The 15,922-nt window shown below is 37.2% G+C and overlaps 1 protein-coding gene across 20 annotated transcripts in view; it reads left to right on the forward strand.

Moving 5' to 3' along the window:
* Positions 1 to 15,922, forward strand: part of ASB3 (ankyrin repeat and SOCS box containing 3) — a 107,718-nt gene that overhangs the window by 31,847 nt on the left and 59,949 nt on the right. For 16 of the 20 annotated variants that reach the window (XM_070573905.1, XM_070573899.1, XM_008533575.2 and 13 more), the window contains 2 exons: positions 2,829 to 3,037; positions 13,025 to 13,183. In XM_070573905.1, coding sequence (XP_070430006.1) covers positions 2,842 to 3,037; positions 13,025 to 13,183 — 355 coding nt within the window. In that variant the 5' untranslated portion in view covers positions 2,829 to 2,841. The remainder of the gene's footprint in view (positions 1 to 2,828; positions 3,038 to 13,024; positions 13,184 to 15,922) is intronic. The other 4 variants (XM_070573909.1, XM_070573911.1, XM_070573908.1 and 1 more) reach the window with 1 other exon arrangement.

Consider the following 15,922-nt stretch of genomic DNA (forward strand, 5'->3'; position numbering starts at 1 on the left):
TTGGAAAAATTTCAAACATACAGAAAAGTTAGAAAAAGAGTATAGTGACCGTTCTTATACTTTCCGCGTGGATCCAACAATTAATATTTTGCCACAGTTGCCTTACTTGTTTTTGCTCTGTATATACTTTTTAATCTAAAACATTTGAAGTAAGTTGCATGTGTTATGCCTTTTCACTGCTAAATACCTAAGAATAAGGACAATCTCCTAATAACTACAATGCCATGATCACATCTAAGAAAATTAACAATAATTACATCATCAAGGATCTATTCCATATTCAAATTTCCTTAATTATCTCAAAATTGATTTTTGTAGCTGATACTTTTTTCACCAATCCAGGATCCAGTTGAAGTTTATACATCACATTTGGTCGTTTGTGTACTTCCTTTTAGTCTAGAACATAGGAAGGTTTTTATAAAAGGAGATCCTATAAACAGTTTATTCATGTTAACTAGTTGATACCAAGGTTTGAAAGGAATGATCTTGCTTTTATAGTACATTTCTTTTGGTTTCCCCTTCCCCTAAGAAGCTCAAAGATATTTCTAGTTCTGATATGTTTTTCAGATTATTGTCTATTAATCTGGATCCATTAATATTATTTGTAACTGTGAGAAAAGCTAGTAAAATTTGGAGAGGGATTCATACCTGTTTTACTTGAATGCTGTTTGTTTTTCCTTAAAGATTGGCACCTGAGCTAACAACTGTTGCCAATCTAATTGTTTTTCTGCTTTTTCTCCCCAAATCTCCCCAATACATAGTTGTATATTTTAGTTGTGGGTCCTTCTTGCTGTGGCATATGGGACGCCGCCTCAGCATGCCGTGTCCATGCCTGGGATCCGAACCAGCAAAACCCTGGGCTGCCGAAGCAGAGTGTGCAAACTTAACCACTTGGCCACAGGGCCGCTCCCTCGAAAGCAGTGTTTTTTTTTTTTTAAAGATTTAATTTTTTTCCTTTTTCTCCCCAAAGGCCCCCAGCACTTAGTTGTATATTCTTTGTTGTGGGTCCTTCTAGTTGTGGCATGTGGGACACTGCCTCAGCGTGGCCGGACGAGCAGTGCCATGTCCGTGCCTAGGATTCGAACCAACGAAACACTGGGCCGTCTGCAGTAGAGCGCGCGAACTTAACCACTTGGCCTTGAATGCAGTTTTTAATGTCTTTAGAGTAGTAGTCTTGTTTGTGTGTTTTTCCTACATAGAAAAAACTTTTCTTGTATTAGATGAATATACTCATAAATTGCCCCAAAATGTGTGGTTTGTTCTTTTTTTGTGAAATTTGGATGTAATGGCTTTGATTGGAAGTTAGCATGGTTCACAAAAGTATAGCTTAGCATTCAAGATTCTGCACTGTTTGCCTTTCAGCTCCCTCTGTAACCTCATTTTCCTACTCTTCTTTGTTTACCTGATCCTCCTTCCAAAGTGAACTAATTGTTTCACTTATTCACTGTCCCTTACTGACCCTTTCTTGTTCATTTTCATAATTTTGGTCATGTCTTTCCTTTTGCCTAAGAATGCTCTTCTGCCCATTTTCTCATTCTCGTTGGCCGATTATGGCCCAGCTCATATCCCTCACCAGGTTGAAGTAGTTTCTCCCTTCTTTGACTACCCATTACTCTTTATCTGTACTTCTCTTATGACATTTTCTGCTTTCTATTTTGAATCATATGCATTTATCATTTCTATGAGACTGTGCATAACTTGAAATAGAATCTGTGTGTATGTAATCTTTATATCCTCCACATTGCTGATCATCTAGTTGTTGCTCAGTAAATAACTATTAACTGACTAATTAAATGTTCTGTAATAAATATCTTCATGTTCCTAGTAATGGACCAGTTGATCCAATCAGATTAATCCATAGCTAACATTAGCTGTTTGGCTCACTATAGAATCAACTCCTGCAGTTTACAGCTTTGTATTTAAATGTGACCATGAATAACTTTAAATTTACTACAGGAAATGCTGTGTGCTTTGTTTTAACCTCTTTTCTCAAATCTTCCTTTTCTAGATGAATTATTTAGAATGGGGTTGTAGAAAGTTTTTCACCTGTATTGGATTAGACATGTTAGCATTTCGTGAACTACCTCCTAAGATCATTAGAAAACTAAGAGGAAGGATGGGATCGGAGTGTTACTGAGAGGGGCTGCCCCTTGGGAGATAACTATTCCCCTGAGAATCCTGAGTCTTAGCCCAGCCTGCTTCATAGCGTGATTAACAAGAAATTGTCTTTGTAAGAAGCATATACTGAGAGTTACACGGGACACTGACTCCAAGGAAACTTGAAATGAAGTTTGAAGAGAGATGGTGAGGAAGAAGGCAATAATGCAGTGAAGAACTTTCTGGGCTGGTGCAGTCTGTGATCTTTCCTACAGAAAAGGGCTATAAATTTATTCTTGAGGCTCAGCATTGCTGGTTGTTAAATGGCTGTCTCTGCCTAATAGTTTGCATTTGTGATTAACTGGAAATGTTTAGCTCTCTCATCAACAGAGTTTCACAGAGTGCGTTTTAGTCGGGTGTGAGCAGGAGCAGAAGCCTGCAGGAAGGAGCTGCTCAGACTACATTTCCAGAGAAGGAATGATAGAACACTTAAAACTCCATTGGTATCTTTAATAAGAACATTCCAAGGAATCCCAATTCCCCAAACAGAGACTTCTTGGTTTAGACCCTAGCAGAGGCTGTGGCTTGACAAGTCACTTTCTAAAACACTCTAGGCTCCTCCTCAGCAGTCACGGGAGAGATACCAGACAGACCCACTTCGATCTGCTAATCTCCAGGAGTTCAGTGTTGTTTTATTGACTATAGTGTTTTCTTTCTGCCTTGTTTTGTAGACTGGTCAAAGGAATGGATTTTACAGAGGCTTACTCTGACACATGCTCCACGGTTGGACTTGCTGCCAGGGAAGGCAATCTTAAAGTCTTAAGAAAACTACTCAAAAAGGGCCATAGTGTTGATGTTGCTGATAACAGGGGATGGATGCCAATTCATGAAGCGGCTTATCACAACTCTGTAGAATGTTTGCGGATGTTGATTCGTGCAGGTAAAGTAAATTCAAGGTATGAGAGGCTGGGCCTGCAAGCTGGATTAATAAAACATTAAAAAATGCTAATACATGACTTATTAACAGTAGTATTTGTTTCCCTTTCTTTAACCATAAAATAACTGCCTGTGCATTAAGAAGGGTATGATTGCCTGCCTTAGATTATATAAGTATGGTATTCTAGCTGGACATCTGTAAATGCTGTCCTTTATACGGAAGTGCTTGTGCCTGACTGATTTTTATTGTCTTAGGTAGGTGATGTGGCAAAAGTAGTCTGCTGTTTGTTTTTAAGCGTTTGATGGTTACTGATCATATTTTTTCTTTCTTCCTTTTCCATACAAAAGGAAAAGTGTTACTGAAATTGAGGATGTGAGAGGTTTTGCTTGAATTAGCTTTTTTAAAAAAATTCTTTTCAAAAGTTCCTTAACTTTGGGAATCTTTCCAATTATGTTGACTTTGTGTTTGCTGAGGACACAGTACAGAACAGGATGGACAAGATCTCTGCCTTTATGATGCTTATATTCCTGTCAGGGGAGACAGTCAATACCTAAACAATTAAACAAGATAGTTTCAAAAAGTAAAACAGGTTAATGGGACGAGAGTAATGACATGCTGCTGCCTGTCTCTTCCCAACTTTGTATTCAGTTGCCTTCCTGCTTGTGGCTTGAGGTCAGCCATGTGGGAGTATTTACACCACAGAAATCAGCCAGTGCTACAACCAATGCCATAAACTCGCCTTGTTTCCCTCTCTGAGAGTTGGTTACACATTTAATAGCACAGTACTGAGTGAAGGGCTCAGTAAATGAGACTAAATGAGAGATTCTGACACTCAGGAGATGGGGACTGAGAAGAGAATTAACCGTGATTGAACACTGCTTTTTTTTTTAAAGATTGGCACCTGGGCTAAGAACTGTTGCCAATCTTCCTTTTTTTTTTGAAAGATTGGCACCTGGGCTAACAACCGTTGCCAATCTTTTTTTTTTTTCTGCTCTATCTCCCACAACCCACCCCCGTACACAGTTGTATGTCCTAGCTGCATGTTCTTCCAGTTGTGGGATATGGGACGCCACCTCAACGTGGCCCGACGAGCGGCGCCATGTCCGTGCCCAGGATCTGAACCCTGGGCTGCCACAGCAGAGCGCACGAACTTAACCACTCGGCCATGGAGCCAGTCCCTGAGCACTGCTTTTTAACAATGGTTGTACTAGATGTTTGATTCATATTCTTTATCTAATATATACAAAACTGCCATTGAGGCAATGTTAATACCATTTTATTGGTGAAAAGACGAAGGCTCAGACAAGTTGACTTGTCAAAGGTTGTATAATAAACTAAGTATTTTTTTAACATATTTCTCTTATTCTAAAGCTCATGTTTTTTCTGCTATGACATGCTTCCAACATTTAGTCAAAGTGAACATTTTTAGCATTCAGTTAAATAGGTTGAATATAACACTGTGTTATAATACTCAGTGAACCATTTACATTTCATTGATCATGGAAATTCAGATTCTTCTTCTCTGCGTATTTATCATCGCTAGGTATAGCACTCAAAATTTAGACTTCTGGTGCCATAGCCTATCAGAATTACTAACTCATTACCTCATGGATGGGAAAGAAAGTAATCTTTATGTTGTTTTTGGTGTGTTTTTCTGTTTTTTTGTTTGTCCTGTTTTGTTTTAAGGGTTGAGGAATGGCAAGCCTAAATTCCCAAATCATAATACAGGAAGTTTGTCATTACTACTTTTTAAGTCACATGTTCTAGAGTCTTTTATAGTTGAGTGTTTAAAGATATTAGGAAAATAGACTTTATGTCTCAAATTTTAAAAAGCTTAATCTTTAGTGACAAAGGCATGAGTTCAGATATTCTTTTCTAGTCAAAAAGCTCATTCCCAATATACTGTTATGTGTCCCACATCAGAACAGTGTTGTTTATGTTACAGTTTTTTTCCCCTTAGCTGCTGAATAAACTTAGGCATACTTGTGACTAAATGTTTGAACTGTCTGTTAAGTCATCTCTCTATAATTTTTAGAAATTTTGAATATCACCTTTATTATTAATGACTGTTCTTTTTTAGGCTTGATGTTTTTGGAGGATAAGATAGCCACACATAGTTAACTATTTTTTTTTTGCCACCTGAGCTAACATCTGTTGCTAATCTTCCTTTTTTTTTTCCTACTTCTCCCCGATGCCTCCCAGTACATAGTTGTATATTCTAGTTGTAGAACCTCTGGCTTTGCTATGTGGGACGTTGCTATGCCTGATGAGCGGTGTCATGTCTGTGCCCAGGATCTGAACTGGCAAAACCCTGGGCCACCGAAGTGGAGTGTGTGAACTTAACCACGTGGCCACGGGGCCAGCCCCCATAGTTAACTATTTGAGTAGTTCATATAAATGGTCAAATAAGATTTTCTCCCTGTACTATTACTGCAGTTCACTATCATGAGATAAACTTTGGATAAAACTAATTTATGTGCACTTCGTACACAAGGGTTAGGGTAGGGACAGGGAGATAGGAAGTAGGGTTTGCAGAGGGTAGGAAGCAGCTATATGACTTACTTTTGGAGGTGGTAACATTTTCAGGCTTCCATGAGTTTGGTTGTTTTCTGTAGTTGGAACTAGTGTCCAAAATTCTATCAGATTTGGTTATCTAATTCACTAACTAGGAAAATCAAGCTAGAATGAGGCAGAAGAGCTGCATAGCCTATTGGTTGCTTTAAAAATGTTTTATAGGGGCCAGCCCCGTGGCTGAGTGGTTCAATTTGCCCACCCTGCTTCAGAGTCCATGCCATTTCGCTGGTTCAGATCCTGGGCGTGGACATGGCACTGCTCATCAGGCCACGCTGAGATGGTGTCCCATATACCACAAGTAGAAGGACCCACAGCTAGGATATACAACTATGTACTGGGGGGATTTGGGGAGACTAAGCAGAAAAAAAAGTTTTATATGTTCCCCTGGCTCATCCGTTTTTTAAATTAATAAAGTCCATAGTTTATTCAGATCCCCTCCCTTTTAAAAATGATTATAACCTAAACTTTTCTGGATGGTTCAGGTTCAGGAACATTGACCAATGAGGAATGGTAGTTGACTACTTTGTAAAAGGTCTAGCTACATATGAGGAGTATTTTAAAATGATGAGGAAGTACAAATATTTCTAGTCTTGAAGAGTGAAGTGAGGTCTCTTCTGCTTGATGATGGCAACAGCACCTTTATATCTATAGCAGTTAACTTGGTATTGTGGGTTAATCTTAAAAGTTTCCTAAGCAAGTTTGACATTTCTGTCATTCTTTATATTTGCTATACGTGTGTTTTATATGATTCGTAATTCTCTTGTCTCTCGTGGCTCAGCTGGTATACATAAAAGTGTCTTTTTTTTTTAAAGATTGGCACCTGAGCTAACATCTGTTGCCAATCTTTTTTTAAAAATTTTCTTCTACTCCCCAAAGCCCCCCAGTACATAATTGTATATTCTGTATATTCTAGTTGTGAGTGCCCCTGGTTGTGCTATGTGGGACAGCACCTCAGGACGGCCTGATGAGCGGTGTCCTGCCCACGCCCAGGATCCGAACTGGCGAAATCCTGGGCTGCCTAAGTGGACCGCGCGAGCTTAACCATTCGGCCATGGGGCCAGCCTCTAAAAGTGTCTTTTGTTACATAATTTCTACCTCCTTGAATTTCATCTAATGTTAGTAAACTGCCAGAGATTCCTAAAACATACCTTTTATTAGTGCACTAAAGTATGAAGGTACTCAGGCCTACACAAAAAGAATGGAAGAGTCTTAAGTGGTTAGAAAGGTTTTGCTTTACTGTCTCTTCAATTTAGATCCAGAATTTAGCCTAAGAATCATTCATGGTCTTCTCATTCAGATTGGAGAAGAGCATTCAATTGTGGTATGGATTACTTAGAAATTTCATATACATATATATATATTTCACTTTAGCTTTCAGTTTAAAGTATTAAGACAAATAGTGAATTTGCTTGTCTTCTTTCCTGTATTGCTGTATTGGATGTTTGATGTAGTAGGTACTGAGATGTCATGAAACTTGTCATCTTGGAGGCCAGTAATGATCTTCAGTGGCAATTAATTATGTCATTCAATAGTAAACCATTTACTGACTAAAGGTCACATAAAATCTTGTAATCAATTATAGCGTATCTCTAACAAATAGTTTTATTTGGCAAATATATGATCTAATTCATAGTACTTTTTATTCGTTCCTGTTAAGAAAATATTATGCTGTCATACTGGGCATGATAACAGATGCCAAAGGTCCTTAGTTAAATAAGGCAGTGTAGCATAGTGATTAAGAGTTGTGTTCAGATGAACCTGGGTTCTACTGACTCCCTCACTTTATTAATGTGACCTTGGAAAGATCACACTGATGTGACCTTGGACAGTGGTTCAGTTTCTTCATCTGTGAGACAGAAATATTCTATCGTTCTAGTTCAGGCCAGAAACGGTGGGCCACCCTTAATTTTTTTCTTATATCCCTCATCCAATCAATCAGCAAATCTTTATGTGTGTATATGTGTATATCTATCTGTGTGTATGTATACACACATCCCACACACACAATCACACCACTTCTCACCATCCTGACAGCCACTAATACTTTTGTCTGAGTCATGTCATCTCCTGCCTGGATTGCTGCAATAGTCTCCTAGCAAATCTGTTTCTGCCATTGCTTTCTCCGCATCCTGCCATAGTGTAGTCTTAGTATTTCAGAGGGATCCTTTTATAATATGTCAGACTATGTCTCTTTTCTGCTGAAAACTCTGCAATAGCTCCCCATTTCATTCTGAGTAAGAGCACCACTGCATGGTATTTCATAGTATAGATGTATAGATATATTTAATCACTCTCCTGTTAATGGACATTTTGTTTGTTTCCTAAAATTTTGCTATTATAAGTGGTGCTTCAGTTAATATCCTTATATATATCTTTGTGCACATGGTCGAGCATTTCTGTAGGATGGAGTTTTAGACATGACACTGCTGGTGTAAGAAGTGTGCAAAGTTAAAATATTGATAGACACTGCTAAATTATCCACCTGATTAATCAGAACTCTTTCAGTAATGAGTGAAAGAAACCTAGTTCAAACCAGCTTGCACACAGAAAGGGAATACAGTAGCTCAGGTAAATGCTCATTCTGAGTGGTAGGTCTGTGCAGGCATTGCTGGACGCTAATATTCAAAATGATGTCATGGGACTCTGGGTCTCCCTTCCTCTCATCTCTGCGTTCCTCTGTGTTGATTTATTCTCAAGGAGGCTTTCTTTTTGGAAGTTTTAGGCATACTTTGTCTTTAAAGAGCTCTATGTGTATTCTGGATATTAATCCTTTGCTGTTATATATTTCAGATATTTCACATATTTTCTCCTAGTCTTTTAATTTTTTATAGTGTCTAATTTCTCCTGATGCCTTCAAACCTCTTCCTCTCCACTGACTTCTTCCCTTTATCTTACATGCATGATAGAGTCTCTTTAAGGGTGGTCTGAGAATTTTGTACAGTGAAATTTTTTGCGTTGTGGAAATTATTTTATATCCAACTTTTTCTTAGAATTCCTAACTATAACATAATGTGTTGATGTACATTGTGCAGAGTGCTTGACTACAGCATCTACCTGAAGTTGGCGTTTGTCACCCTTTGTGATTGGCATATCTTCAGTTTGTTTGGGCTCATCACATTGTGGCTCAACTGTTGAGATGAGGTTCTGATCTTAATATTTAACTTATATTAACCTCTACTTAAATATTTAATGTCTACTTCAAACCATGTGGTTTTGCTTTCCTTCTTGGGTTTGTACAAAACAAAATAAAAACCTACCACCTATCAGTTAATCAAGTAAGCAAGTTTATTATTTATAAGTAGAAGGACACCTTGTGTCAGAAAACATAGAGTTGTGGTATCATTGCCAGAGTGTTGTCATCAATGCACAGGTGTTAGTGGCTGGCATTGGGCATTGGTCCAGCTGACATGGCCCCAGTCCTCAAAGTGTAGCCAAGAAAGAACTCAGAGATTGTCCTGAAAGAACTGAAATGCCCATTGGGTTTGTCCATTAGGAAGACTTTAATGCCTTTACCATTTAAAGTTTCAGTAAGCAGGATAGAAGCAGAAACCGCTTTGCCTTCCAGTGAGAAGTAAACAGAGGTTAAGGCATTAAAAACTGAGTATTATGTGCTATTTTTCCAAGAATCCCTCTTGTAAGGAAAGGGAGAGAGCAGTGGTTGATGATCCTATACAAGATAGATAAGGTCCCTTTGGTCCCCCCATATCAATTAAGAAGGGCAGTGTATCATTGGAACTTTCAAAACCAACTTATATTGGGTCCTGAAAACTTTCTTTAAATGGTATTTTGGAGACTTTCCAAAATCTGTAATGACTGTGACAGTACATAAATATGGTAAATCTGTTGAACCCCTTTGAGGGTTGGGCCAGCTGTTTTATCCTTGTTTTACTCTTAAGGAACCTGCGCCTCAGAGATTTAAGTAATTTACCCAAAGGGTAATCCAACTGTAAGAGTAAAGCCAGGATTGCAGGCTAAATCTTCAAACTCCCAAGCCATTGCTTTTCCTAAACCTTATTACCTTCCTAGTCCAGTGGTTTTAGGGTTAGCTAAATATATCTAGTTTTTCTGCAGTTAAATGTTTAAAGATCTCAATTTAGTAGTAAACTGACTTCACTATTTCTCATCTTGAGTGAGAAGTATCTTTTCTTTTCTCTCTTCTTTTCTTCATAGATAATTGCACAGGAGATTTTGTTTCCCTTTTGTAAAATGAGTATGTGTGCAAATCACTAATGGTGGCCCTCACCAGGTGGGGATTAAGGTCTCTTCCTTGAGGGGGGAGTAGCTACATAAATTATTTGGAATTCTTCTGATATTTGGAATATCTCTTCTCTCTCATTTATTTACTTATTCAATCATTTATATCTGCACAGACACCTGAATATTTATTTTATACATTGGGTTATTATCCAATATGATATTATTTATTTTGTTGCTCATATTGTCCTAGCTTTGACTATTGAGTGCCCTTTCAGATTGGCTCCTGTGTTTCTTTGACATGCCCTCATTTTTGCTTTTTGAGTACTTTTTTGCTTTCTTGACCTACAGGATGCTCCAGGTTCATTTTGTATATTCACGTGCCAACCCAAGAATTAGCCATTCTCCTAGGAGCCCTGGTTCCTTTTATTAGAGAATGATATTCAAAACCAAGGCCTGGGCACTGGGTGTGCTTGTTGCTACTAGCATGTCATTTCTTTTAAGCCCTTTCAGCAGACAGAGCTAGGAAATATATTTATGTGTTGTAAACTATGTGTATACACATAACTATAAGTATTTCTGTATCCATCTGTATTTATGTTAAAGCTAAACACGAGTTCATACTGATATCTGGACTCTAGTCTGGTACCATATAGTTCTTTCTAGTCTTCCTCCTTTGCTTATCTGTAACCTCCCTCTCCAATAGTGAGAAACCTAGCTCTATCTACCATCCATTTATTTATTTATTAAATCTTATTGTACATATAGTGATTTCAGGATTTTTTTTTTGGTGAGGAAGATTGGCTCTGAGCTAACATCTGTTGCTAATCGTCTTCTTTTTGCTTGAGGAAGATTGTCACTGAGCTAACATCTGTGACAGTCTTCTCCTATTCTATGTGGGATGCCTCTATAGTGTGGCTTGTTACGTGGTGCTAGGTCCACACCTGGGATCCGAACCTGCGAACCCTGGGCCGCCTGAAGCAGAGCACGTGAACTTAACCACTACATCACCAGGCCGGCCCCATCAGAATTGTTAATCTTGTACCCTTATGAGAGGCAACTTTACCAACTAGACTACAATGTTTATTTACGGTTCTTTTTGTCTTTAGCCTTACAATCTCTAGTCATAACACCATTTTCCAAAGTTACTTAGGCCAGCGTCAATTTTCTCCACTCCCTCAGTGAGGTTATGTCTTACATTTGTAATCCAATTAGATGCGTTTGTCACAGTCTGCATTCTGTCCTAGGATTTCCCCACTGGCCCCCTCCTGGTTGATTTCTTTCTAATTGCATATATTAAGTATGATTTACTCTTTCTGCTTTAAAGTGTAGTATTTTAAATGGTCAGGATTAAACCTTATCTCTTTTCTTTTTTCTCAGTAGAAGAGAAACTTCCTTCTTTCTTTCCAAAAGAAAATTCTGTGACATCTGTAATGCAACACTAGTCTAGATCTCCTGCCTTTCAGCTATCCCCTGTAGTCTCTTTGCTTCTGCTCTCTCCTCCTCTCACTGATGGCCACCTTCCTCTCTACCTTGGTACCAATACCACATTGTTTTACTTATTCTAACTTTAAGACGTGGTTTATAGTGTAGTAAGTCTAGGTTCCTCTCAATACTTTTGTTTATTTTTATAAATTTTTTGTCAATCTTATCTGCCCTCCCCAACCCCTGTCAACTTTACCAAGTATACAACCAACCAACCAATAGCCAGCTCGTTTGGCATTTTGATTAGAATTATAATAAATTTATTAATGATTTTGGGAAGAATTAGTATTTTTATAATATTGAAATTTCCCATTTAACAGCTGTCTGTATATCTATGTCTATATATCTGTGTTGTCCTGGCTTTTTATGTCTTAACCTTAGAGTTTTGTGGATATCTGAATAAAGGTCAGTTTCTGACTACTCTGGGAAACACTGTTGTGATAGGAACTGCTAAAATATAACTACCCTATCTTGCTGTTTAGTTGTGCATCCTGTAAAGTTTGAGGCTGTTTTCTTTGAATATTTGTACTTATAACCTATTATTTGAATATTATTATGGCTTAGTCTGCCAATTTCATCAGTGAGTTACAATTGTAAGAATTACTTGACAGATGATTATTTTAGTCAGGAGCATTAGTTTTAATTCTGATATTTCAAGGAAATATTATTTAAAGGTTTTAAAAATTTCTTTATTTTTTGTTTTTGTTTATTACTACTCTCAGAAATGCCTTCACCATTTACCTTACAGCCTATTGTGGGTTTAGAATTTTATTGTTTTAGAAGCAAAGGTAAGAAAATCACTTCTCAGTATTATCTTTTGCTGTGGATGTGAAAAAATTTTAATGTAGATGTATTTACATAATTTGAATGTTACTAGAACCTTGAGATTTTCATAACAATAAACCCCAGAAAGCCTTAAAGTAAATTAACTCATAAGTTTCTTATAAACTGTATGCCACTGTTTGATTTCTTTGGAGTACATTTTATTGTTTTCAAAATGCAGTCTCTATTAACTATTAGGTTAGAAAAGGAGTATTTTAAACTACCTTCAGTTATTAATTGAATACAAGGAAGTAATGCTAGAGATGAGACCATTTTTCTCATGGAAATGTAGAAATAAAAAACATAAAATTTATTAATATTTCAGTAAATCTTGCTTAAGCAGATCTTTGGTGCTGCATCCTGTTCAGATCTTCCTTTGGTGTTACTCCTGCCGCTCCGTTCTCCCAACCTGTCAAAAATTAAAGAAGAGAAAATGAGTGTATAAGCAGAATTTGTGTTAAGAATACCAGAGACGGGGGCCAGCCCGGTGGCACAGCGGTTAAGTCCACACATTCTGCTTCTCGGCGGCCCGGGGTTCGCCGGTTCGGATCCCAGTTGCAGACACAGCACTGCTTGGCAAAAGCCATGCTGTGGTAGGCGTCCCACATATAAAGTAGAGGAAGATGGGCATGGATGTTAGCTCAGGGCCAGTCTTCCTCAGCAAAAAGAGGAGGATTGGCAGTAGTTAGTTCAGGGCTAATCTTCCTAAAAAAAAAGAAAGAATACCAGAGAGCTGTTCACAATGTGACCCCTATAGAACTTTTTCCTGATTTTCTAGGGAGTTTTAAACTGAGACCTCCCCTTTAGAATTATATTTTAATGTTTCATTAAATTCTTCTTGGAATTTTTGCTTTTTAATCCTAAGAAATAGAAGTGATATCTTCTAGTTGATGGTTTTTTTTTATTCTTGTATAGATTCATCTGAAAACTACATTAAGACAAAGACTTTTGAGGGCTTCTGTGCATTGCATCTTGCTGCAAGTCAAGGACACTGGAAGATCGTACAGATTCTTTTAGAAGCTGGGGCCGATCCTAATGCAACTACTTTAGAGGAAACCACGCCACTGTTTTTAGGTGAAGTATGCTATTTGTGGTGCAGATGCAACTTTTTATTTTTTATTTTTTTGTTAAAGAGACTAAGGTTAGTGTTCCCCTGAGATATTGTCCTTACAGTATGTTCTTGGGCAAATATTATACTGCTGCTTCTTTGATTCTAAAACCAAAAAGGTATTTTTAAAGGTTCCCCCCTTGGATGATAGCGTCTGCGAGTATCTTTAAATGTTTGTTTAAAGTTGTAAAATCTGTTCTGAGCTGTAGTTACCATCATTATTCTCGATGTTCTTCTGAAGACCAGGTAGAAGTTAAATCCTATCAATAGTTACAAGGTTACCTGTGAATGTTTGATGTTTGCTTTTGCTGCTTCTTAGCATTAAGAAATTAAGAAGGCTTTATGGAAGAAATCATCAGCTAATCCTTTAATGCCAGTTAATTTGTTGCCTGTGTGGATCACTATTCAAACTTCTTCAGTTATGGACTATTTTTTAATTCCTTAAGGACAAAGGCTGAATTCTAGAGGATACACTTCCAGTACCTGTTTCTTTTTCCCTCCCTCCCTCCCTTTGATCCTGTTTGTCTTCAGGGATGTTGTAGCCCATCAAGTTTAGTGGAACATGAGAAAATTATGAGAATAAACATTTGTGTAGAGTCACTGTGTCTGGACTACAGTTTTGGTCCTGTCATATGTAATTTGTATGTTCATTTATTTAATGTATGCTTCAGTTTCCTCACTTACCCAATGAGAGTAATAGTACCTATGTAGTCTTTATTGGGCTGAGAATAAAATGAGATGTCTATGAAAGTACTTTTTTCCTTGTGAAATTACAAATATATACTCTTAAAATGTATGTGTATTAAAATTCATTCTTTTTAGTATACAGTTCTGTGAGTTTTGATGTATGCCTAAAGTTATGTAATGCCAATGACAATCAAGACACAGAACAGTTATGTCACCCCCAAGATTCCATCATGCTATTTTTTTTTTTTTTTTTTTTTTGGTGAGGAGGATTGTCCCTGAGCTAACATCTGTGCCAGTCTTCCTCTGTTTTGTATATGGGACGCTGCTATAGCATGGCTTGATGAGTGATGGATAGGTCCATGTCCGGGATCTGAATGCATGAACTGGGCCACCAAAGTAGAGCGTGAACTTAACCACTGTGCCACCGGACTGGCCCCTTGCTGACTATTTTTAATCAACCTTTCCCCCACACTTTTCGACCCCTGACAGCCAGTCATCTGTTTTCATCCCTGTAGTTTGCTTTTTTGCAGAAGGTCATAAATATATATGGATAATACAACATGTAACCTTTGAGACTGACTTCATTCATACATGTTGTTGCATGTATCAATAATTCATTCCTTTTTATTGCTAAAAAATATTCCATTGTATAAATGTACCATACTTTATCAATTTTCCATTTAATAGACATTTGAGTTGTTTTCAGTGTTTGGTGATTATGAATAAATTGCTATAAACGTTTGCATGCAGGTTTTATTTGACTATGAATTTTCATTTCTCTTGGATTAATACTTAAGATTGTTGGTTCATGTGGTAAAGATATGTTTAACTTTGGGAAACAATTTGAAAGTTTCTTTTAAAGTGACTCTACCATTGTGCATTCCCTCTGGTAATGTTTGAGAGTTTCACTTGCCCCACATCCTCACCAGCACTTGGTATTGAGAAATTTTTCTCTTTTGATTTTACATTTTAGCCATGTTCATAGAGATTTAGTGGTTTCTCATTGTGGTTTTAATTTGCCTTTTTCCTGATTGCTAATGATGTTGAGCATCTTTTCACGTGATTTTTTTGCTATCTTTTTTTCACTATTACTTTTGTGTTTAGGCATTTAGTTTTGAAATAATTTTGGACTTATGGAAATGTTCAGTAACAGTACAAAGGATTCTTACATACTTTTTACCCCAATTTTTTCTTTTGCCATATTCACTGTATCAATTTCTCTCTCTCTAGCTATTATTTTTTTTGTGAACTCTTTGAGATTAAATTGTAGACATAATGCTTCTTTACCCATAAATACTTCAGTGTGAACTTCCTAAAAGCAATGAAATTCTCTTATATGACTGTCATATTATGATCAATATCAGGAAGTTACCATTAATACAGTACTGTTATTTAATCTATAGGTCTTATTCAGTTTTGCCAATTGGTCTGCTATTGTCCTTTATAGCAAAAAATATTTTTTTTTATTAGTTCAAGATCCAGTCCAGGATTACTTGTTGCATTTAGTTATTATGCCTCTTTAGCCTCCTGTAATTTGGAACAGTTTTTCAGTCTTTATCTTTTATGATTTTAACATTTTTGAAGAGTTCAGGCCATTTATTTTGTAGAATATCTTTCAATTTGGGTTTGTCTAATGCTTTTTCTTGATAAAGTTCAGGTTATGCTTTTCTGGCAGGAATACCACAGAAGTGGAATGGTATCTTAGCACATCTTATCAGGAAGAATGTCACCCATTACTGGTGATGTTGATTTATGAAAGCATTTTGAATGTGTGAAATGTATTATTATGAAGAGTTTTCGTGGAAGCCTTGCTGTAATATGGTTCAAGTTTCCTAGAGGGGAGATTGGTTTTTTATATAGCTTATTTGTTTTCCACATGCACATTTAACCCACTATGGATGTTCTGTACAACTACATAGTAAGCTTTCATTGAAGCCAAGCTATGTGCAGTATCTCTTCTAGTTGCTGTCTTCAAGGAATATACCATAGAGAGGAGTGAACAAAATGAATTAAGTCTT

The sequence above is a fragment of the Equus przewalskii genome, chromosome 14 (genome assembly GCF_037783145.1).
Source record: "Equus przewalskii isolate Varuska chromosome 14, EquPr2, whole genome shotgun sequence".
Classification (NCBI taxonomy): Eukaryota; Metazoa; Chordata; class Mammalia; order Perissodactyla; family Equidae; genus Equus; species Equus przewalskii.